Source organism: Mizuhopecten yessoensis, unplaced genomic scaffold (genome assembly GCF_002113885.1).
Source record: "Mizuhopecten yessoensis strain PY_sf001 unplaced genomic scaffold, ASM211388v2 scaffold716313, whole genome shotgun sequence".
Classification (NCBI taxonomy): domain Eukaryota; kingdom Metazoa; phylum Mollusca; class Bivalvia; order Pectinida; family Pectinidae; genus Mizuhopecten; species Mizuhopecten yessoensis.
This window is the reverse complement of record NW_018480054.1, coordinates 418,052-443,967: the sequence shown is the minus strand read 5'-3', so window position 1 is coordinate 443,967 and position 25,916 is coordinate 418,052. Positions and strand designations below refer to the sequence as shown.

The following is a 25,916-nucleotide window of genomic DNA, read 5'->3' as shown; positions in this document are numbered from 1 at the left end:
TGTTTTCAAATGGATGACCTTGACCAAATTCCAATGTCCCAGGAGTCAAATGTCTTCACCAAGAAGCCAGGGGTGGTGATATTTAGCTTGCAGCATGCTAGGATGAAGGGGTATTCATATGTTTTTTTAAATGTTATGATTACACTGTAGGTCACTTTCCTCAAAATCTTTAAACAAGATCTGGTAAAGGTCATTAAGGCTTTAAGAAGTTACATTTTAACTGCAGCTTGGTAGGATAACATACAGACAAAGTTTATTCAAATAAATTACCTTACTTGCTTAACTTGTACGATACATAAAATAAAATTTGGAATGAAAATGACTTTGACCTACTTTCAAGGTCACAGGGGTCAAATGTGTCAAACACTTCAAACGATTTCTCCTGAAGAACCAAAATGTATAGAACATTCATATTTGGCTGTTGGCTTCCTGAGATAGAGGCCAAAAAAGGTTTGGAATGAAAACGACCTTGACCTACTTTCAAGGTCACAGGTGTCAAATGTGTCAAACACTTCAAACGACTTTTACTGAATTATCAAAAGACATACATTTATAATATTTGGCTGGTCACTTCCTGGGATAGAGCTCACCAAAGTTTGCAAATGAAAATGACCTCAACCTACTTTAAAGGTCACAGAGGTCAACAACATTTCAAAGGATTTGTTCTGAAGAACCAAAAGGAATGGATTCATAAGATTTGGCTGGTAGCTTTTTGGGATAGAACTAACAAAGTTTGAGAATAAAAATGACCTTGACCTTCTTTCAAGGTCACAGGGGTCAAATGTGTCAAACTCTTCAAACAACTTCTTCTGAAGAACAGAAAGGTATAGAGTGTTTATATTTGACAGGTGGCTTCCTGGGATATAGCCCGACAAAGTTTGATAATGAAAATGACCTTGACCTACTTTCAAGATCACAAGGGGTCAAATGTGTCAAACTCTTCAAACGACTTCTTCTGAAGAACTGAAAGGTATAGAGTTTTTATATTTGACAGGTGGCTTCCTGGGATAGAGTCCAACAAAGTTTGAGAATGAAAATTTCTTTGACCTTTCAAGGTCACAGCGGTCAAATATGTCAAACGCTTCAAACCACTTCTGAAGAACTAAACAGTATGAAATCTTCATATTTAGCTGATGGCTTCCTAGAATGGAGCCCGACAAAGTTTAAGAATGAAAATGACCTTGACCTACTCTCAAGGTCACAGTTGTCAAATATGTCGAACGCTTCAAATCACTTCTTCTTCTGAACTAAACAGTATAGAATCTTCATATTTGGATGTGGCTTCCTGGGATGGAGCCCAACAAAGTTTTGGAATGAAAACGACCTTGACCTACTTTCAAGGTCACATGTGTCAAATGTGTCAAACACTTCAAACGACTTTTACTTAATAATCAAAAGACATACATTTATAATATTTGGCTGGTCACTTCCTGGGATAGAGCTCACCAAAGTTTGCAAATGAAAATGACCTCAACTTCTTTAAAGGTCACAGAGGTCAACAACGTTTCAAAGGATTTGTTCTGAAGAACCAAAAGGAATGGATTCATAAGATTTGGCTGGTAGCTTTTTGGGATAGAGCTAACAAAGTTTGAGAAGGAAAAATGACATTGACCTACTTACAAGGTCACAGGGAAAAATATGTCCAACAACTTCTGAAGAAGAACCAAAAAGCACAGAATCTTATAATAATATTGCTTAAATATTCAGGTGAGCGATACTGGGCCTCTTGTCTCTAAAACATCACAACCTATGTCTGACTGCATCCCAAACCAAAGGCCAGCTTTGCACACGATGCATCTGACAACATGGACGACTTTCAATTATGGAATGTTTTCCATCATGTGTTTATCGACCGGCGGTTAACTGAAGAGCAGGAGATACCCGTCATCAGCCGTTTTCCAGACTCCTATGGTAGTAATTAAGGACTTAAAATTTACAGAACCCGAAGGAGAAATGGTCAACATTGAGATTGTTGTACATGTAAAAATGATGTTACTTCTGATATTAAACCTACAACATTAACATCCCTATAGAAAAACACAAGGTTTCATTGTCACGTGACTTTCTATCACAACACGGACTTAATTAGATTAATATAATTCCCTGTTACAAAATGAAAATCAAAGTTTCGTAAGGGTGAATTCTGTTTATTTTTAATTTTTGCAACAATTTTGCTGAATAAAGCCCTTTTTATTTCTTGTTTATTTACCACGGTGTCATTTCTTGTTGACAGGTACAGTGCGGTTGCATTTTCATTGGCAGACCAGAATCTAGTTTTGTACTCGGTAAAGGGGAGGAGCTTCACTAATATCAGATGGTATTAGCTTTTAAGCTTTTGGAGATGTCTTGATTCAATATCATTTACCTATTTGATAATTTTCATCCGGTTGCGCATAAACTGATAAAACGTCCATTATTTACACATAGATGAGTTGTGGCGGTATATAGATTATGTTACTCACACATAGATGAGTTGTGGCGGTATAGATTATGTTACTCACACATAGATGAGTTGTGGCGGTATAGATTATGTTACTCACACATAGATGAGTTGTGGCGGTATAGATTATGTTACTCACACATAGATGAGTTGTGGCGGTATAGATTATGTTACTCACACATAGATGAGTTGTGGCGGTATAGATTATGTTACTCACACATAGATGAGTTGTGGCGGTATAGATTATGTTACTCACACATAGATGAGTTGTGGCGGTATAGATTATGTTACTCACACATAGATGAGTTGTGGCGGTATAGATTATGTTACTCACACATAGATGAGTTGTGGCGGTATAGATTATGTTACTCACACATAGATGAGTTGTGGCGGTATAGATTATGTTACTCACACATAGATGAGTTGTGGCGGTATAGATTATGTTACTCACACATAGATGAGTTGTGGCGGTATAGATTATGTTACTCACACATAGATGAGTTGTGGCGGTATAGATTATGTTACTCACACATAGATGAGTTGTGGCGGTATAGATTATGTTACTCACACATAGATGAGTTGTGGCGGTATAGATTATGTTACTCACACATAGATGAGTTGTGGCGGTATAGATTATGTTACTCACACATAGATGAGTTGTGGCGGTATAGATTATGTTACTCACACATAGATGAGTTGTGGCGGTATAGATTATGTTACTCACACATAGATGAGTTGTGGCGGTATAGATTATGTTACTCACACATAGATGAGTTGTGGCGGTATAGATTATGTTACTCACACATAGATGAGTTGTGGCGGTATAGATTATGTTACTCACACATAGATGAGTTGTGGCGGTATAGATTATGTTACTCACACATAGATGAGTTGTGGCGGTATAGATTATGTTACTCACACATAGATGAGTTGTGGCGGTATAGATTATGTTACTCACACATAGATGAGTTGTGGCGGTATAGATTATGTTACTCACACATAGATGAGTTGTGGCGGTATAGATTATGTTACTCACACATAGATGAGTTGTGGCGGTATAGATTATGTTACTCACACATAGATGAGTTGTGGCGGTATAGATTATGTTACTCACACATAGATGAGTTGTGGCGGTATATAGATTATGTTACTCACACATTATATACTTGACTAACAGTTCTCTATATATGGTCACACGCGTGTAATATATCTTACTATATAAAGTTCGCATTTGTTAGTTCACATATAAAACACATGTGGTGTCCATGGTATTAATTGTAAATAGAGGTCCGGAATTTGGACCTGTTGGTAATGTTATGGTTGTTCAATGATGTTTTAAAGCTGTTAAGGTTCATTGCTGTAGCAATCACTTCCGGTAGACTGGTCCATATTGTTATTTTTCTAATACTGAAGACATTTTTATTTACTTCAAGACGAAACGGTTTATTGAACAGCTTTTTGGATGCTCCCTTGTCCCCATATTTGATGCCGGTTTACGCATATTTTCATTGTCTACATTTTTGATGTTATTTAGGATTTTGTAGATTTCGATGAGGTCTGCTCTCTCCCTTCTATATTCGAGCGTAAGTAGTCCGTTTTGTAGCCCTTCTTTGTACATTTTCAATGGAGATTTTGTCTTTGATGAAGATTGGGGACCATATAGGTGTTCCATACTCTAAATGTGGTCTGACGAGCGATTTGTACAATAGTGTAAACATTACTGCGTCCATATAAGTGAAAGTACGGAAGATAGTACCCAGGATTGTGTTAGCCTTTGTAACTGCTATGTTAACACATGGTCTGAAAATCTCAGTTTATTGTCTATGGTGACGCCAAGATCCTTCTCGTTTTCGACTTTCTCTATTTCAGTTGTATTATCTGGAAAATGTAGATTGTAGATGTGGTTACTTCCCCTGAATTTTCCAATTTCCATGTGCTTACACTTATTGGTGTTTAATTTCATCAACCAGTCGTTGGTCCACTTACACATGTTGTCTATGTTGTCCTGAAAAGTTTACGATCTTCGTTGTTGGAGAATTTTGAGTATAATTTTGTATCGTCCGCAAAGAGTTTGATGGTACAATCGATTACTTCAGACATGTCATTGGCATATATCAAAAATAAAATTGGTCCTAGAACACTACCCCGAGGTAGCTAGCTAGCCCACTGGTGACTGACCTACTTTTTGATATTTTTCCATTTACTACCACTTCTTGTTTCATGTCACTTAGAAAATTCTTTCCCTTGTATGCCATAGTACTTGAATTTATATAGTAGCAGACGATGAGAGACCTTTTCGAGATGCTTTGGCAAAATCCAAGTATATCACGTCGATATGTTTACCTTGATCTAAGGTTTGTGTCCAATCTTCAAGGACTTCTAGGAGCTGAATAGTACATGATCGTCCAGGTCTAAAGCCATGCTAGTGTTTTGAAAAATGATCATATGATCTTATATTTCATTTCTTATGAACCGTTGGAGAATTTTCCACGGAACTGAAGTAAAGCTTATTGGTCGATGGTTCCCTGGTTCCTTTTTTGATCCTTTTTAAATATTGGCCTTACAATCACAGTTTTCCATTGGTTAGGTAGCTTTCCTTCATTGGACGATGTGTTGTATAGTACCGTCAAAGGCTTTTTAATGGAGTTTGCAGTCCTGGCTATACGTTGTGGATGGATGTTATCAGGTTCCTGTGTTTTATTTGGATTTGTCTCCTTAATTGCCATGAGTACAACAGACTCGGAAAAAGTGATGTCAGTTAAATGTTCTTGTAAAACTGTTGGCGATAGATATGGAATTGGTGCGTTCGAGTCTTGAACAAACACGCTGGCAAAAAATTGTTGAAGACTTCAGCCGTTTCCTCATCCGTTTCGGTAAATTGACCTTCCTGATTTAACAATCTACTGGTGACAGTTGCCGCTTTAGTTTTAGACCGGACATATTTCCAAAAACGTTTTGGATTCGATTTGATTTTAGCAGCTAGGTCCTTCTCAAACTGGTATCTAGTGTTCCTTATCCTTGATACTACGTAGTTCCTAGCCACTGTGTAGTTAAAGAAATTTTGATCTGTTTTACAATGAAGGTATTTGTTCCACAGGCGCTTCTTTCTTTTGATCGCTTGTTTCGCCTTGATGTTGAGATAAGTTTTGTTCTGGTTTTTTTTCGGTTAAGATATATTCCACACTGTTACGCTGTTTATTTCTATTGATAAGAAGATGGTCATTTACATTTATAAACAAAGACATGTTTATTCAATTGTATAAAAGTTTAGTGCGACCACACTTGGAATATGCCACCTGCATATGGTCTCCAATGCTCAAAAAGGATCAAATTGCCATCGAAAATGTCCAACGCAGGGCAACAAGACGCCTACCGTTCCTAAAAGGAAAATCATACAGTGAGAGACTTTGTATGTTGGGCCTCCCCAGTCTAGAGTTCCGACGATTGAGAGGAGATGTCATACAAACTTACAAAATCTTGTATCGCATTGACATTCTGGATAAGGACAACATTATTAAAATGGCAACATTGGCTACAACAAGAGGAAATTCCAAAAAACTCTTCAAGAGAAGGATGAGGCTCAATGTAACGAGGAACATGTACAGCAGTAGGGTCGTGGACGTGTGGAACTCTCTACCAAATATAGTTGTAGAGGCCCCCTCCTTAAATAGTTTTAAAGCTCGGTTAAACAATCACTGGCGTCATCGTCACCAAAAATGTGTACCAACCTGTTACTCACAACCGAACGTGATTAGAGAACAGTATATAGATGCGTCTCAAGAAGTTGGATCAGCTTACGTCGACGTTGACACTACATGATAACTACATGACAACTACATGATAACTACATGAAGACAGAAAGTTTATCCAAAGCTTTCAAAATTCCAGTTACTCAGATCTTGGTTAGTTATACTGTTTGATATCTACTCCCTCTTGTGATGGTGTGGTGGCGTTATAAGTACACATATCAAAAAATTAGGTCAAATGGTCACTTTTACCTAATGATGGTAGATAGCTAATGTCATCAATCATTTCCTCCTCCTTTGTGAAGATAAGGTCCAAAATATTTGGGATTTGTCCTTCGCAGTATCTAGTTAGGTGTTAACATGTTGATAGACGAAGCCGTCCCTGGTTGTTTCAAGAAATGGCTGGATGATTTTCCCTTGTGGTTGTTGATCCAAGTTCCCAGTTTATTTCCTTAAAATTAAAGTCACCCAGAATTAGTAAATGGGAATAATGTAGAGAATACATAGCCAGTTCAAACGAAAAGTGACACATCATGCGACAGTGATCAAGACGCGTCTTCAGATTATATCTAAATTAATCTACAAAGTAATTAGCGACATCAGAAGATATGTAACAACCATGCAATATTTACGATAATTATGCAACAGATTTTATTTAAATGTGGAAAGATCAATCACAAAGACAGGACTTCCAACGAAAGTATTTCCATAACATTAGATATTCGAAAGAACTTTTTTTTTAATTTTGCTTTGCGAATTGTAAGAATATTTGATTTTAGCCCCCACTGTTAACACTTTTAAAAATAGACTAAAAATGCATCGGTGAAAACATCAGGAACCCCTCTATAAGTATAGATATGAGATACGTTAATGATCCAAGTAACGTCACATTCGGTATCGGTAAATAAGCTTAACTTAAGCCAGTTCTACCCTTAGGATTTCTACGACGCAATCTACAACACTGTCCCAGAGAATATAGAAAGACAGCATACATTGCTCTTGTCAGATCCATCTTGGAATATGTAGCAATAATCTGGGACCCGTACTACATAAAGACGAGCATTAACAAATTGGAAAGCATCCAACGGAGAGGGGCACATTTCATCCAGAAGGCTTACAGAACAAGGGAAGAGGGATTCATGACCAAACTACTCAATGAGCTACAACTTCCACCACTAGCATCAAGACGAAAACAACAGAGACTAACATTCTATTATAAAATTGTAGAGGAGCAAATTCCATATCAATGCCTAGCAAAGACTTTATTAAAATTTCCAACGTGAAAAATGGAAAACAAGACAGCGTATATTCCAGGACTGCGAGACATCAAGACCAATTCCAAATTCAATCAGGAATAATAACAGAGCAGTCATAATACCAAAATTCAACACGGAACATAAAGAAGCTCATTCTTTATGTGAACAGCCACAGATTGGAACCACCTGGACGACATCACAGTCGGGGCGCAAGCAATAGAGGCATTTAAAGCATCAATCCCTACCAACTGGGATTAAACGAAGCTAAGTATCGCATGCGTTCTCAACCCCCTCCGCATTACAGCCATTTTGGTCTCTGTGGAGTATATAACCACGGAATTAGATTATATATATAGAACTTAAAATACATTAATTTGACCTTGACCAACTACACAAATAGCTCCAAGAAAAAAAAACAATAAAATAATGGGGGAAAAATGCTTATTAATTATTGTTTTAAAAAGTATTTATATAGATAATAGCCTTTGATATCAACTACAATTTAACATTATGTTTTCTTAACCTTAACGAATTATATATTACGTACATGCATCCTTAATTTATGGTCGGCGAAAAGACGGAAGTAACAAATTCCCTTGACACCGGCAAGATGTCCGCCACCACTGACGTGATGTGTTTCGTCGAGTCGATCAAAGTTTTATGGTATGTGTCTGCTGTTAGCTTATCTGTATACAGCTTAAGTTAAATTTTAAAGACCTTCTGCTATTTACACATTTTTTTCCGAAGTCATCGACACAATTGTAAAATTGGTGTCAAATAACATCACAAAACGTGATTTTCAATGACGATCTTGATGACATTTAGACATGATCATCGCAAAAATGTTTGACTTTGAACAATACTTGAACTAATGAATGGAGATCGGAACGCCAATTCGACTTTGTTAATAGTGTGATATGATTCAACTTTCAAGTCAAATAATATCAACCAGGATAGTGTGATAGCTATATAGCTACGATTATCAGATTACTATTAGACATGACGTATGTCTTGAATAGCGGGGGTGCGGTCCAGTTCTTTTTTTGTAGTTTGCATTGAGAAAGATGTGATTTATTATGTGTAACCTGTAAAATGTAGGTTTTACTTCAAATAACGAGTACATGTAAGCTACATTTGTAATTAAAACAAGTCCTGGAATGTTTTCCTACCTTGTACATGATTTTCATTTAAAAGTTGCAGTTGATTCCGCTGGGAATAATTTTAACATAAATAAGAAATTCATTAGTTGCATATTAAATTTGTTAGTTGTTAATTTGTGTATAATTCAACCTTTTCCTTGTTATTTTATAAAACTTAAAATCTGAAATATTTCGTTCCTGGATCTGGAATAATTTTACAATTTTTGAAAAATCTCATTGTTGTGGAAAATTTCCGTTTTATTCACCACAAGGCATGTAAAACTTGATAAGGGAAATTACAATAGGAAAAACTCCTTTCGGTTGTTTCATCTTGTTTAAAGAGGGGAGAATACTCAAAAATGAAAACAAATAAAACGATGAATGGAATTCTTCTTCTCTAGTATATTGTATCAATTCCATAAGCTAGGCTTGCACTCTAAGGTTGGGCAGTGGGCAAGTTCTGAACCGAGATGAGGGGTTCATAAACTATCGCACATCTATGAACAGCTATTAAGCAAAGTGTAGCTAAATCAAATTGTTGGCATGATTAATCATTTCATACAGTTATAACAACTAAGTGTAAATACGTTTATTGCATATCCAAATTGACTTTGATTTTATATTGCCAACTCATACATAATTTACACCTTACATATGCTTCTCTGGTCTTTGGTCTGATGAAGGCGACGGGGTATGAACCATACTGGTCATTGAAACATCACACAAATTGTGACAATGACATAACTCTTTCTGGTTGTAATGCATGTACATAAACCTACAATTATGTTGAGGAAGTTTTTAAGTTACAGTGATTCAATATGGCTTGAATAGAAACAACTTTATATCTAAGAGATGGGCGGATTGGTCGAGTGGTTGAAGCTCTGGCTTTCCAAGCAGGCGGCCGGGGTTCGATCCCCGAAGTCGCCGTACGCATGGAATATTAGAAAAAGTGTTTTTCTCCTGCCCACACAACTCCAACAACCCAGGTGGAGTATAAAATGGTCTGGGGTGGGTGTTGCAGTATCTGTGCTGTAGCATTCAAGTGAGGTGGCAAGTATAAATGATACCGTTGGAAGCACGATCCCACTACAATCAGAACACAATACATTCCCAGCACACACACACACAGGCATACACACATAGGGAGATATTAGCCAGGTGGCATAGGACAAGTAGTTAGCGCCTGATAAGGCAGCTCCTGCGAATTCCTCAATATTGTATTGATTAATATATATGCTAATTGTATTGACTGTATTAAATTGTATATCTATGTACTGTAACGCGCTTTAGAGTGGCTTATGTTAGCTAGATAGGGCGCTATATCAAATGTTGTATATTTATTTATTTATATTTTAAGAAAAGAACAGCCCATTTTTCCCTTTAAATATTATATTCTTTAAGGTAAAAGATAGCTTGTATCAGCTGGGTACAAGATTATTTAGCCATCATACAGCATGGTTTAATGGTTTAACAAATACAAATTAAATCTAAGGTTGAAAATGTGGAGATGATGGTACGCTCTTAACACACTGAAATCTGCCTAATTGAACATGTCTTGTTTATAATGTATTTGTTCTTATACACGTTGTATCAAGCTTCTATTATCAGTTTGTACACGTTGTATCAATCTTCTATTATCAGTTTATACACGTTGTGTCAATCTTCTATTATCAGTTTATACACGTTGTGTCAATCTTCTATTATCAGTTTATACACGTTGTATCAATCTTCTATTATCAGTTTATACACGTTGTTTCAAGTTTCTATTATCAGTTTGTACACGTTGTTTCAAGCTTCTATTATCAGGTTGTACACGTTGTATCAATCTTGTATTATCAATTGGACATGTTGTGTCAAGCTTATATTATCAGTTTGTACACGTTGTGCAAAGCTTCTATTATCAGTTTATACACGTTGTTTCAAGTTTCTATTATCAGTTTGTACACGTTGTGCAAAGCTTCTATTATCAGTTTATACAAGTTGTGTCAAGCTTCTATTATCAGTTTATACAAGTTGTATCAAGCTTATATTATCAGTTTGTACACGTTGTTTCAAGCTTCTATTATCAGTTTATACACGTTGTGTGAAGCTTCTATTATCAATTTGTTCATGTTGTGTCAAGCTTCTATTATCATTTTGTACACGTTGTGTCAAGCTTCTATTATCAGTTTGTACACGTTGTATCAATCTTCTATTATCAGTTTGTACACATTGTGTCAATCTTCTATTATCAGTTTGTACACGTTGTGTCAAGCTTCTATTATCAGGTTGTACACGTTGTATCAATCTTCTATTATCAATTGGACATGTTGTGTCAAGCTTATATTATCAGTTTGTACACGTTGTGTCAAGCTTCTATTATCAGTTTGTACATGTTGTGTCAAGCTTCTATTATCAGGTTGTACACGTTGTATCAATCTTGTATTATCAATTGGACATGTTGTTTCAAGCTTCTTTTATCAGTTTGTACACGTTGTGTCAAGCTTCTATTATCAGTTTATAAACGTTGTGTCAAGCTTCTGTTATCAGTTTATACACGTTGTGTCAAGCTTCTATTATCAGTTTGTACACGTTGTGTCAATCTTCTATTATCAGTTTATACACGTTGTATCAAGCTTCTATTATCAGTTTTTACACGCTGTATCAATCTTCTATTATCAGTTTATACACGTTGTATAAAGCTTCTATTATCAGTTTGTACACGTTGTGTAAAGCTTCTATTATCAGTTTATACACGTTGTAACAAGCTTCTATTATCAGTTTGTACACGTTATGTCAAGCTTCTATTATCAGTTTGTACACGTAGTGTCAAGCTTCTATTATCAGTTTATACAAGTTGTATCAATCTTTTATTATCAGTTTGTACACTTTGTGTCAAGCTTCTATTATCAGTTTGTACACGTAGTGTCAAGCTTCTATTATCAGTTTATACACGTTGTATCAATCTTCTATTATCAGTTTGTAAACGTTGTGTCAAGCTTCTATTATCAGTTTAAACAAGTTGTATCAATCTTCTATTATCAGTTTTTACACGTTGTGTCAAGCTTCTATTATCAGTTTATACACGTTGTAACAAGTTTCTATTATCAGTTTGTACACGTTGTGTCAAGCTTCTATTATCAGTTTTTACACGTTGTATCAAGCTTCTATTATCAGTTTTTACACGTTGTATCAATCTTCTATTATCAGTTTATACACGTTGTGTCAAGCTTCTATTATCAGTTTGTACACGTTGTGTCAAGCTTCTATTATCAGTTTATACAAGTTGTATCAATCTTCTATTATCATTTTGTACACGTTGTGTCAAGCTTCTATTATCAGTTTTTACACGTTGTATCAACCTTCTATTATCAGTTTATACACGTTGTGTCAAGCTTCTATTATCAGTTTGTACACGTTGTATATCAAGCTTCTATTATCAGTTTGTACACGTTTTATTAAGCTTCTATTATCAGTTTGTACATTTTTTTTAATTTTTTTTCTTCTATTTAGATCAACAAAGGTTGGTGTTTAGTTTCACAGTGACAAAATGAGACTTTATTGGACAGCATGGGGTAGATGATGGTGAATTCGAAAACCCCATTCATCAAGCGAGCGACTCAATTTCTTAGTGAAGTGCTTCCAAAGTGGAAAAGTTTTAGTTTTAGCGACCAAATGAAGACCAAAAATTTCTATATATGTCTCCTATTCATTGCTGCTACTTCCACTTCTATATGGCTCCTGTCCAATCCCTCCCCAAACCTGCATACCATCGTCACGCAGACCCACAAACAAATCAACAACATCAAAAACATCCCAACTAACATAAGGACTTCTAATGAAGAGGAATTAAAAGTGGATCATGTGTACCTGGAACGACTTGGATTTTACGACAAGGAGGCTAAGGTTGTTAGCAGTGAGATGAAGGAGACGCCGATCATTGGGACCTCAGCATTGCCAGGCCACTATGAAGAAGCTCTCAAGTTTGTTAAATCTACCCAAAAGATTCTTCCTCAACAAAAAATTCTTATCTATGATCTGGGAATCAGTACGACAGAATCTCAACAGGTATGTTATTGTACTTAGCTATCTCAACAGGTATGTTATTGTACGTAGCTATCTCAACAGGTATGTTATTGTACGTAGCTATCTCAACAGGTATGTTATTGTACGTAGCTATCTCAACAGGTATGTTATTGTACGTAGCTATCTCAACAGGTATGTTATTGTACGTAGCTATCTCAACAGGTATGTTATTGTACGTAGCTATCTCAACAGGTATGTTATTGTACGTAGCTATCTCAACAGGTATGTTATTGTACGTAGCTATCTCAACAGGTATGTTATTGTACGTAGCTATCTCAACAGGTATGTTATTGTACGTAGCTATCTCAACAGGTATGTTATTGTACGTAGCTATCTCAACAGGTATGTTATTGTACGTAGCTATCTCAACAGGTATGTTATTGTACGTAGCTATCTCAACAGGTATGTTATTGTACGTAGCTATCTCAACAGGTATGTTATTGTACGTAGCTATCTCAACAGGTATGTTATTGTACGTAGCTATCTCAACAGGTATGTTATTGTACGTAGCTATCTCAACAGGTATGTTATTGTACGTAGCTATCTCAACAGGTATGTTATTGTACGTAGCTATCTCAACAGGTATGTTATTGTACGTAGCTATCTCAACAGGTATGTTATTGTACGTAGCTATCTCAACAGGTATGTTATTGTACGTAGCTATCTCAACAGGTATGTTATTGTACGTAGCTATCTCAACAGGTATGTTATTGTACGTAGCTATCTCAACAGGTATGTTATTGTACGTAGCTATCTCAACAGGTATGTTATTGTACGTAGCTATCTCAACAGGTATGTTATTGTACGTAGCTATCTCAACAGGTATGTTATTGTACGTAGCTATCTCAACAGGTATGTTATTGTACGTAGCTATCTCAACAGGTATGTTATTGTACGTAGCTATCTCAACAGGTATGTTATTGTACGTAGCTATCTCAACAGGTATGTTATTGTACGTAGCTATCTCAACAGGTATGTTATTGTACGTAGCTATCTCAACAGGTATGTTATTGTACGTAGCTATCTCAACAGGTATGTTATTGTACGTAGCTATCTCAACAGGTATGTTATTGTACGTAGCTATCTCAACAGGTATGTTATTGTACGTAGCTATCTCAACAGGTATGTTATTGTACGTAGCTATCTCAACAGGTATGTTATTGTACGTAGCTATCTCAACAGGTATGTTATTGTACGTAGCTATCTCAACAGGTATGTTATTGTACGTAGCTATCTCAACAGGTATGTTATTGTACGTAGCTATCTCAACAGGTATGTTATTGTACGTAGCTATCTCAACAGGTATGTTATTGTACGTAGCTATCTCAACAGGTATGTTATTGTACGTAGCTATCTCAACAGGTATGTTATTGTACGTAGCTATCTCAACAGGTATGTTATTGTACGTAGCTATCTCAACAGGTATGTTATTGTACGTAGCTATCTCAACAGGTATGTTATTGTACGTAGCTATCTCAACAGGTATGTTATTGTACGTAGCTATCTCAACAGGTATGTTATTGTACGTAGCTATCTCAACAGGTATGTTATTGTACGTAGCTATCTCAACAGGTATGTTATTGTACGTAGCTATCTCAACAGGTATGTTATTGTACGTAGCTATCTCAACAGGTATGTTATTGTACGTAGCTATCTCAACAGGTATGTTATTGTACGTAGCTATCTCAACAGGTATGTTATTGTACGTAGCTATCTCAACAGGTATGTTATTGTACGTAGCTATCTCAACAGGTATGTTATTGTACGTAGCTATCTCAACAGGTATGTTATTGTACGTAGCTATCTCAACAGGTATGTTATTGTACGTAGCTATCTCAACAGGTATGTTATTGTACGTAGCTATCTCAACAGGTATGTTATTGTACGTAGCTATCTCAACAGGTATGTTATTGTACGTAGCTATCTCAACAGGTATGTTATTGTACGTAGCTATCTCAACAGGTATGTTATTGTACGTAGCTATCTCAACAGGTATGTTATTGTACGTAGCTATCTCAACAGGTATGTTATTGTACGTAGCTATCTCAACAGGTATGTTATTGTACGTAGCTATCTCAACAGGTATGTTCATTGTACGTAGCTATCTCTACAGGTATGTTATTGTACGTAGCTATCTCTACAGGTATGTTATTGTACGTAGCTATCTCAACAGGTATGTTATTGTGCGTAGCTATCTCAACAGGTATGTTCATTGTACGTAGCTGTCTCAACAGGTATGTTCATTGTACGTAGCTGTCTCAACAGGTATGTTCATTGTACGTAGCTGTCTCAACAGGTATGTTCATTGTACGTAGCTGTCTCAACAGGTATGTTCATTGTACGTAGCTGTCTCAACAGGTATGTTCATTGTACGTAGCTGTCTCAACAGGTATGTTCATTGTACGTAGCTGTCTCAACAGGTATGTTCATTGTACGTAGCTGTCTCAACAGGTATGTTCATTGTACGTAGCTGTCTTTTGCAAACGGTGAGAGATGTACATACATGCACCATAATTACTGGTGACAGTGACATCCCCATATACACCATATGGTTAAAGGAGCCAAAACAAAACAATAATTCTATCCCATATTTGTGATGTTGATTGTTAACAGTTGAGTGATCCTATAGGTTTTAGAATTTCAAGGAAATCTTTTCTCACAAAACTTCCTATGTCTTTCTTAAGCTTGGTGTCTTGGAAGTTGAGGGAGGTTGTGTCCATTCTTGCCAATATTTCCAACATATTTTTTAAAACACCTTCCAGGAGGAGGCATGATTAGACTTAGATATATTATATAGATTGTCATTTAGATTTTTCACTATAATATTGAAAGGAGTGACAGACCTTTTTAGCTCACCTGGCCTGAAGGTAAACAACTTCTTCTGAATAACCAAAAGGCCCAGGGTACTGAAATTGGGCCTGTAGCATGCTGGGATAAACATCTACCAAGTTTGTACAATTAATTGACTTTGACCCACTTTCAAGGTCACAGGGGTCAAATGTCGTAAAATCTTCAAACGACTTCTTCTCAATAACCAAAAGACACAGGGTACTGAAGTTGGGCCTGTAGCATGCTGGGATGAAGGGCTACCAAGTTTGTTTAAATGAATGACCTTGACCCACTTTCAAGGTCACAGGGGTCAAAAAAAGGCCCAGGGTACTGAAATTGGGCCTGTAGCATGCTGGGATGAAGAACTCCCAAGTTTGTTCAAATGAATGACCTTGACCCACTTTCAACCTAATGTCCTTGTTCTACATTCAAGGTCACAGGCGTCATATGTTTAAATCTTTTAATAGGTTCTTATGAATCAAACACTGATATTCTGCCTGAAGCTGTATTTTAGTCCTCTTTTAAGATTACAATTGTGAGATTAATACCAGGTGAGCGATGCAGGCCCATTGGGCCTCTTGTTTCACTTATGACTGTGTGTCGGGTGGGATGGGAGGCCACTTTTTTAAGTACAAGGAATGATTGATTTCTCAAAATACTTTGTCTTATTTTTGAACTGTTCATTGACCTTTACTTTAAATGTTCAAAATAGTAAGGCTAAGTCTTGTGCATAAGGCTTTTTTAAATTTTGATAATTATGTTCATGATAACTTAAAAATTCAGAACATTTTTTCATTATCACAAACAGAAGAGTTACTTCCCTTTTTTATCTTTATGTCTCATCTGGGAATTGGGTTAAATGCTGTTAATACCTGGTCTCTGTATCTTTCTATGTAAAGGTAGCTTTGGCTACATAGTTACATGCTTTGTTAGATTTTACTTACATGGTTACCTGAGAAAATGCTCATTTGAATGGCTTAGCTTTATTACCGACACAGAATAGCAAAATGTTCAAAACCTAATGGAAACCTGTATGATATACAACCTTGTTAAAATGTTGAATATAACCTAGAGTGGAACTATTGATGACTATGTGATGGATGACACACGGTCTTATTACTGTGTAGGGGAGATTACTGTGTAGGGGAGATTACTTTGTAGGGGAGATTACTGTGTAGGGGGGGGGGGGATTACTGTGTAGAGGAGATTACTGTGTAAGGGAGATTACTGTGTAGGGGTGATTACTGTGAAGGGGAGATTACTGTGTAGGGGGGGGGGGATTACTGTGTAGAGGAGATTACTGTGTAAGGGAGATTACTGTGTAGGGGAGATTACTGTGTAAGGGAGATTACTGTGTAGGGGAGATTACTGTGTAGGGAAGAAATTTGGCTGCTGTTTAATTTTCGCCTTTTTTGTCTAGGTCAAATTTATCATTACAGTGAATCGAATATTGCACTAGTAGTAAACAACATAATTACATAGTAATTAAAGGTGAAAGACAACATTGACATGGGGCGAATATGGTTTATTCCTGGTAAACAGTATTGTCAGGCAATTCATCAATCACATTATTCTGATCTTTCAGAATATGTCTTGAATAGTTGTTGATTCTTTGCATAAAGTGTTAATATCCATATTTACAATACAATTTTCATATTATTTTCATCCGTATCTGTACAGATGGTTAAGTTCTGCAACAAGACGAGGACATGTAGCCTAAAAGTGTTTCCGTTTGATAAATTTCCATCACACGTTAGATACCTGGATACCAAGAGTTATCGGCCCTTGGCTGTACAGGTGAGTAAATAAACAGGTGCTGTCTGAACTCTATTATAAATGGTGTCCTTTGGCTAAGACAGTGGCTATCCAAAACATCTCTAACTTTCATTTACCTAGGCTAAAATGACAAATTATAGATTTCTTTGAGGGAGAGGATGTGAAAAAAATTAACACGTCTGCAGGAAACATTTACTAGTCCTTCATATTTTTTACTTGTCCAGGACTAACAGACTAGTGTTATTGTTGAACCTGTAACTTGGAATATATGTACAATCTATATTTATACCATGTTTACTGTTAAATAATGCAAAAATGTACTTTTTAAAAATAAAGAAGTTTAAAAGTGCCTTTTCCAAATTAGCTAGAAGAATGTGTAGCTGTCATTGAATTGATGTTTTAGGAGACACTTAAGGAATATGGAGCTGTGATATGGCTGGAGCCGCCCGAACACTTCACCACCAGCAAGCTCAATAAGGTATTAGCTCAGGCACAAAAGGAGGGAATCGCGGCCTGGACCATCCAGGAACCTGCCTCTGCTCTTATCCACCCAAAGATGTTCAAATATTTCAAAACCAAGCAGAATAATTACTTCTTTTTAAGGGCAGCAAAAGCCAACCAGTTGATTATTTACAACACAGAGAAAATACGACAAGATTTGATGTTACCATGGGTTAAATGTGCGTTAACAGAAGAATGCATAAATCCCACAGGTGCTCAGAATTTTGGCTGTAATTATGATCTTAAACCTCGTTTTAGGTACATGGGCTGTCATAAATATGACATGGCCGCCCTTAATGTTATTCTGGGATTAATGTTTGACTTTTCTGAGTCGCCGTACGAAGTGGAAGAGGAAATCTTTGGTGTTTTGGTGACGGAACAGAATGGGAATTCAACTTCTCCACGATATGTTACCCGGGACAAACTCACTCAGATTAGCTAGTCAGTACCCACAGAACACAATGTAATGGTAAAAGTTGGAACAAGCTGTGAATTAATTTTATTGCCAGGTGTTATGTATTATATCTAGGATGTTTGTGCTTTACTTTTCACAATATGCTAATTGAAGCAGACCCTATCAAATTATAAAAAAAATTGGGCATAAAATGGGAAAAGTACTAATCTTAAAGAACAAATAGGGAATTTTAAGTCCAGCAGACAGGTAAAACCACTGACACTAGCTTGTCTGTCAATACACCTATAACTATATGTTTATTCACAGACAAGTTAGGCTAATGCCTGTGGTTTAGACTTCTCATGTAGAGTAGAGGAAACAGGTATATGGGTAAGAATTATCACACAATTTGTATTTTGATTCAATCAGATCAATAAAACTCGTTTAGGTATATCGGTCTGTATCAGGATAATGGTAAGATAGGGCACACAACATACAATGTACAGTATCAGGTAACTCGGTCTGTATCAGTATAATGGTAAGATAGGGCACACAACATAGAATGTACAGTATCGGGTAACTCGGTCTGGATCAGTATAATGGTAAGATAGGGCACACAACATGCAATGTACAGTATCAGGTAACTCTGTCTGTATCAGGATAATGGTAAGATAGGGCACACAACATACAATGTACAGTATCGGGTAACTCGGTCTGTATCAGTATAATGGTAAGATAGGGGACACAACATACTATTTACAGTATCAGGAAAGAAAAACAATGCAATTATTGAAACTCCCATACAACGCACACTTTGTTTGTAGCCTATTATGTTGATATTCATTGTTATAGTTTCCTTAATTGAAAATGGTAATTACATCATTGATTATTCTCATTAAATTTCATAAAAAAATCGTCATTGAATCATGTTTACTGGAATGAAACAAAACAAAATTGTTAGTAATTGTTTTGCAAATTTTCTTAATAAAAAGTAGAAGAAAAAATGAGATTTACATTTAAAGGAATTAACTGTGTTCATATAAAGATAGACTTGGATTTTCTTACTTCTGCTTTTTGTTGATTTTGGATGTATTGAAGAAATTTATTTCCATAAAAAAGATGAAAAAACCCCATTATTAAATGACAATTAAGTGCTATACATCAGTTTGAGCACTGAGATGAACTCTTAAATTGCATTAGTTAAATGTATTTCATAAAAAATCTCACATGGTATTTTGTCTTTATTTTTTTTATTGAAAATGTTTCAGTTTTCATATTTGTTTTTAGTCGTAGTAGGAATTTCTTTTAATCATCAGTTCATTTTATCGTGTTCTGCTTAGGAGGGAAAGATATGCATCGCTAAAATAAGAGTTTTCACTTGTTGAAATAATGATAAAAGACAGGTTGATAATTAAGATTTGTCCATTATTTATTTGGTGAGTTTGTAGAAGGTATCGGGTGAGTTTATGTAATGGTGCTTTGTCCGTTTGTCATCTGTTGTGCTTCAAATTTTTGCATGAACTACTGAGAAGATTTTAACCAAATTTTGATGTAAAGTAATACAATTAGAAGGGTTGACCATCCATTGGGTAGAGGGGTGGGGTCAAAAGTCACCGGATCGGCTGATAAACAAAAATTGACATCTTTTTTCAAAGTACATTTGTACTCACTAGTGGATTTCAACCAGAGTTTAGTGGTAGCATGCTTAGCCCATGGGGCTCTGAATTGATACAAATGGAGGGGGTAAAGGTAGGGTAACAATTCCATTAACCCTCTGCCTCAGGCAGATAGATTCTATGTCAGGACTTGTGACAGTTTCAATATTTACTATAACAGTAGGTGGGCTAGAATTATTTTCTAAATATTCCTGCAGTTCTAAAGTACTCTAAATAGGCAATTGTATACCCCTGCAAAAGGTCACATTTTCTTATCTGCTTTAAATGACTACATCTCCAAAACTACTGAGCAGATTTAAACCAAATGGTAGTGTAAGCATGCTTATCCCCATTTGGATCTAAAGTTTCACAAATGAAGGGATTGACCCTCCTGAGGGCTAAGGCAAAAGATGTAGTTTTGAAATATTTACTTTAAATGGCATCTCTTCCCAAACTAATGGACAATTTTTACCTAAATTGTTGTGGCAGCATGGGTAGTGTCCTTAGCCCATGGGGATCAAAACTTATAATGACCTTAACATTCCTGGAGCTGACCTCCCAAACTCATGTCCTCATATAATTGTATTAACTTGATTTCCAAAATAGCCAGGTGAGCGATTTCAGGCTCTTTTGACCAATTGTTTAGCATGTGTGCTGGTGTGTTACACAAATGTGTTACATAAGTGTATTCGTCCCATATTTATTTTATGTGTGTTATAAATAAAGGCATTACTCATCGTTACTGTCCAAAGCTTATTTGGTTTTTATCTAGGCTTTGCATGTATTCGTCTGATGTTTATTTAGTATACTTGAATAACACGTTATGTTTTACACATCAACGCCCCTTTCTCGCCATTATACACAAGGCTTCCTCACTGGTTTTTGTTGTAAATATAGAGGTGTGGGTGCCATGTTTAGTGGTAAAATTAGACTTTATCAAAAATAAAAGTTTGTTTTGAATGAAAAATGTCCATGAAGACTGTGATATCAGCACATGTTTTTACAGTAGAAGCTGTTCAGAGAAACCAACACTTTAACAATAAAAGTGGTTTCAAAAGTGACTTCCTTAGCAGGTTCATTATAATGCAACTCCTCGGCAGATCATGAGTGGAGGGAAGTTTTGAACCTTTGTTTTGCACTTCTTATGTATCAGCAGCACAATATTGGAACCCCCCCCCCCCCTCCATCCCCCTACAACACAGACACACTCACATCTTTCCTAGAAAGCTGTTTTAAGATTCACCTCTGCTTGTAATTATGTAGTTCTAGATTGCTATTGGTCAAATATGGTTTTGGTAGTATATGATGATCTAAAGTTAAGTGAAGTATACAAAATATTGACTTTCAACTAAAGGCCCATAAAAAGCATATTTTACAAACAGTAGTTATGATTATACCAATGACATGTTTACACTCAAACAAAACCTACCATAAAGCAATGTATGCTGTAAGTATTGTTACTGTGTGTGGGTGTTCTGAAAATGATCTTAGTACAGTACTAAAGTAGTCTGTATTGTAAATTGTGTCCACAAGTTATCTCCCCTTAACATAATTTATCTGTAAAGCAAACATATCATGGCATATTATGACATAGTTTCCTAGGTGATTGTAATACCCCAAATAATTCCAGTGTTTCTTAACCATTCACAGTTGTCTTTGGTGACCTAGACCAAGACTATCAGATTTTAAAAGGAATTGTTTATAAGTATAATTTTCAGCATTGATTATCTAATATTTGGTAATATTGATTATAAACAGTGTAATTTGAAGCCATGTTGACTTGTTCATGTAGCCATCCAAGATATCCGGCTTGATTGCATCAGTAGCTCACATATCCTTGATATTCCAGAGGTTAAGCTCACTTACATTCTGGGGCCCCCTGGGATATCTTGTGACCAGATCGGAGACATGTGGCTAGCTATTTGGTTGGTTTCAGGTAACAAAATCTCGCCAATCACCACAATGTTATTTGTCCTTTGAATATTTCAGAAGCTTCAAAGTGGGTCAATTTTAGCATTATGTTGCTGTGAAATCCTTTAATGTACATCTGATGATTAACTAACCTTCTTGTATCATCAACAAGGTGCCACATACAAAGCATCTGATATCGTCATGACATATTCCAGGATTGCAGAGCATGTAAGTAAGCCTAACCCCTGAAATTCAAGAATGTATGTATGTATGGTGTCGAGGATATGATGTTTAAAGATTACTGCAGAATTTGCTAATATGAGATATAGCAATTTCTGTTCAGTATCTTTTGAATGTTTTGCTGTTACCATCATGATTTAAAATTTAAACTGAATACTGTTTTATTCAGAAATCTATAGAAATCATACATTTAATATATCATTGTTACTTTATCTGTTATTTTGTAAAAGAGAATGTCCAAACTAACATATAGGACCCTATGGTGCTTATTATAGCAATACTGTATAGTTGCTAATATTTATAAGGGTTTTAAATTTGCATATTTTTCAAATGTGTTAAATTCACGAAATTGGAAGCCTCGTTAATATTTTGAGATCCTCGTGTTGTTCGTTGCTAGTAGTAACAAGCACTTGGAACTCTTTGCGAGGAGTTCCAAAGTAGACTTACAGAAATTATGATTTGCGAGATTAAACCCCCATGAATAAGTTCTGGACACAAAATCAGGAACTTTTAAACCAGCAAAATTTAACAACTTTACGGTATTTAGTTCCTATGGTGTTTAATTAACTAACAGTGTGGTCCTGTGGTGTTTCATAAAACTTGTTGTCAATTCATTGATCATCTTCCACAATGAAATAATCAGAAGATTATGTATGTAAGGTTCGTGTCATAGACTGTGATTGCTATATTACCACATGATATTAAACAAGTTATCTCCCTTTATGTAAAAAAAAATTAGTCATGTTAGGTATTGGGGATATGGAAATTCTGATTCGGATTTTTATTTTTGTTGAAGAGATGATGTCACATTTCAGTACAAATATCACCAAGGCACGGAACATTTTTAACTCAAATTATTTGCTTTTTTGTTAGAATTTAGAGAATGGTAGTTTACAAACAAGAGATCACTGGGTGCCCCTATTTTGTATGTGGGATCCTGCATGGGTATCCCTAGTGAACCATGTAGAGTTAGGAATACATCATTACATGCTTTTTTTGTTCATAATAATAGCAAACAATAGAAGAAACTTTAACAATGACTGCATGTATTCCATATTTTTTTTCAATCCCGAAGTTTCAGATGTTAAGCACTAGGCAAGTATTCTCGAAAATTGCTTACAAACTTGATGGTGGTGAGGTCATTATTCAATTTACTTCTCCATACAATTATTTTTCTGAGTTGTCTCCCCTACTTGAGATAAATTGCTGCTTCATACAATTGTTTTACTGGATTATCTCCCCTGATTGAGATAAATTGCTGCTTCATACAATTATTTTACTGAGTTAGCTCCCCTAATGCAGATACATTAATTCTCCCTTAATTTTTATACTTTGCTAATGAGTTATATACCATGATTGATTAATTTTACAGTCTAACATATATATCAAACATTATCATAATTGGTTCAGTATAATGCACTATTGGGTTATCTCCCATTTGTCCCTATTGTATATATATATATATTACAGAAAAATCAATAAATAAATCATTCATCAAGCTTTTTAAGGACAGCAAAAGTACAGGGGCCCGTTAATTAAACTACAAAAAATTCTGCTCAAATGCAACAGTGACATTATGTTTCAAGCAATTTTCCTGCCTGCTTTTTCTGCTTATGTATAAACAAGTATACAGACAACTTAAAGGCCGGGTATTTTAGTAGACTTTTGTTTTAAATTTCCTGTTTAGATTTTTTTTGCTCATATTTTTATTTTCTTAGATTTTACCTTTTTTGTAGACGTTCTCCAAACTGTGGTAGTTGGTCTTCATTCTAGACAAGTCGGTGAGTTTTATAATTTCAATGTTTTTTTAATAGATGGAGTTACCAAGGTGCTTGTAAATAACTAACAAGTTATTTGTGGAATGTGCGAGTGGGCATCCATCAAGCCTCTGACCATGCTAACTGTTGCTGAACTAGTGAAGGTGTCCCAGGGTTATACCTTATTGGTGGAAAAGCTAGATTGCCAGTAAGGCAGTATTTTCCTTGCATATTTCTTTGTCGTTACATTTGACAAACAATTAGATTCATATGTCAAGTATTTTATTCTCGATTGATAGTTTAAACACGATTCCACAATTGCCTGTTACCAGGTAAATGAAATCATGTCCTGCCAAAGTTAATATAAAGGTCATAGGTCAGTGTACTCCATTACTGTCCTGTCAAAGTTCACATGAAGGTCATAGGTCAGTGTACTCATTCACTGTCCTGTCAAAGTTAACATAAAGGTCATAGGTCAGTGTACTCCATTACTGTCCTGTCAAAGTTCACATAAAGGTCATGGGTCAGTGTACTCCATTACTGTCCTGTCGAAGTTCACATAAAGGTCATGGGTCAGTGTACTCATTTACTGTCCTGTCAAAGTTCACATAAAGGTCATAGGTCAGTGTACTCCATTACTGTCCTGTCATAAAGGTCATAGGTCAGTGTACTCCATTACTGTCCTGTCATAAAGGTCATAGGTCAGTGTAATCCATTACTGTCCTGTCATAAAGTCATAAAAAGGTCATTATATTGACAAGTGATAATGTTTCCAAGCTTTTAATCAAATATGATGTAACACAAAGTGTGTATTTATTGTACATGTTTCAGATTTGTGAAACAAACTGTATATACATGTTCATGCTTCAGTATAAAAACTGTTTTATAATTCATTTCTTACTTTCATTTGTAACAAACTTTTTATCTTTACTGTACATTTTCATTGCTTCAGATTTGTTTTGAATTGCAGTATATTAGTATGGTTTATGATTGAGTTGATATTAAACAAAACATTAATCGTAAAGGTTACAGGGATTTCATAACAAGTTAAACAAACTGTTCACAAATTTCTTCAGTTAAAAGTGAAAGTATATGAACAATGATTCAGACAGTGGAAGCTCATTCATTCATTCCAGATGGTAAATCAACTTATAGAATTTCTGTCTTTTTTGTGACATTCTTGAAGCACAAACGTCCATACTTATTTTCATCTAAGAAAACAATTTTCTTTGTTATGATAATATAATCTTTTAGATGACAGGAAAATAACAGATATACTACAATGCCAGTCTGGTGATAATGAGGAGTTGATCTGGCTTCTACGGTTTTCTTTGAGCTCCCATGTACCAATTCCAAATAATGAGAAGGTTATCTGTTGATACAGTATCTTATTGTCGTAATAATTTCTAAAATTGTATGCCACTTGTTGAGAATTGATGTACATTTCTATGGAAATGTGGTTTAAAATAAAATACTGATTGTCTCTGTCTTATTGATATGTTGTCTGATTTAAGTTGGTTTGAAAGTTAATTAAACCTAATTAACACTTGGACGAGTTTCATGGGCTTTATGCTTTAGGACCAAGTTTGAAGTCAATCACAGATTATGTAACTAGAGAATAAGTATTTATTGGCAAATCAGAAGATGCCAGGATGGCCATTCTTCATTTGCATCAACACGAAAAATGCATGATAAAATTGATCTGGGATCTCCTACAGAAACCCCAGTATATATAGTTTACAGTGTATCTCTGCTACCCTTCTTGAATTGAAGTCAAAAATATTTATGTCGCAGCCAACCAGAGGCCAAGGTGGCCATCTTAGGATTTTCAGGCTGGTCTCAAAAAACAAGTAGATTTGGCCTTTGGAGCCACATCTGTACCAATTTGGGAATAGATTGCTCTGGTCATTTTTGAGAAGAAGTGGACAATTTCTCGACGAATCAATGACCAGAGTGGTAATCTTAGATTATCAGTTCCATACAAAAAGTTGGATACTAACAGGGGTGAAAGGAAAATTTGTACTGAGTTTAATTTGGAGTCCATCACTTCAGTTTTCTGGAAAAGATATTTGAAAACATCTTAGCAATCATAGACCATGACGGCCATCTTGGATTTTCGGCTTGGCATAAAAAGGTATTTTTAAGACCAGAGGCTGGGGTGGCTGTTCTGATTTTTGAATTTGAATGAAAAGTTACAATATTTGGTC

The 25,916-nt window shown here is 35.7% G+C and overlaps 1 protein-coding gene across 2 annotated transcripts; it reads left to right on the top strand.

Moving 5' to 3' along the window:
* The first annotated feature begins 8,030 nt into the window (after positions 1 to 8,030).
* On the top strand, positions 8,031 to 25,203 carry LOC110442944. Of its 2 annotated transcripts, XR_002462056.1 has the most exons (5): positions 8,031 to 8,105; positions 12,074 to 12,628; positions 17,156 to 17,272; positions 17,655 to 24,370; positions 24,411 to 25,203. XR_002462056.1 is itself a non-coding variant. In XM_021486835.1 (4 exons), the coding sequence occupies exons 2-4, from the start codon at positions 12,140 to 12,142 to the stop codon at positions 18,192 to 18,194; spliced, it is 1,146 nt and encodes a 381-aa protein (XP_021342510.1). In that variant the 5' UTR covers positions 8,031 to 8,105; positions 12,074 to 12,139; the 3' UTR covers positions 18,195 to 25,203. The 2 variants fall into 2 exon arrangements, 1 of the variants encoding a protein (XP_021342510.1); XM_021486835.1 differs by having other exon boundaries at positions 17,655 to 25,203.
* Positions 25,204 to 25,916: the final 713 nt, after the last annotated feature.

Excerpts from the sequence above, each read along its gene's own strand:
- LOC110442944 (XM_021486835.1), top strand. The coding sequence starts at position 12,140 with ATGATGGTGAATTCGAAAACCCCATTCATCAAGCGAGCGACTCAATTT. Across the intron at positions 12,629-17,155 it reads GTACGACAGAATCTCAACAG|ATGGTTAAGTTCTGCAACAA; the intron begins GTATGTTATTGT and ends GTATCTGTACAG. Across the intron at positions 17,273-17,654 it reads ATCGGCCCTTGGCTGTACAG|GAGACACTTAAGGAATATGG; the intron begins GTGAGTAAATAA and ends TTGATGTTTTAG.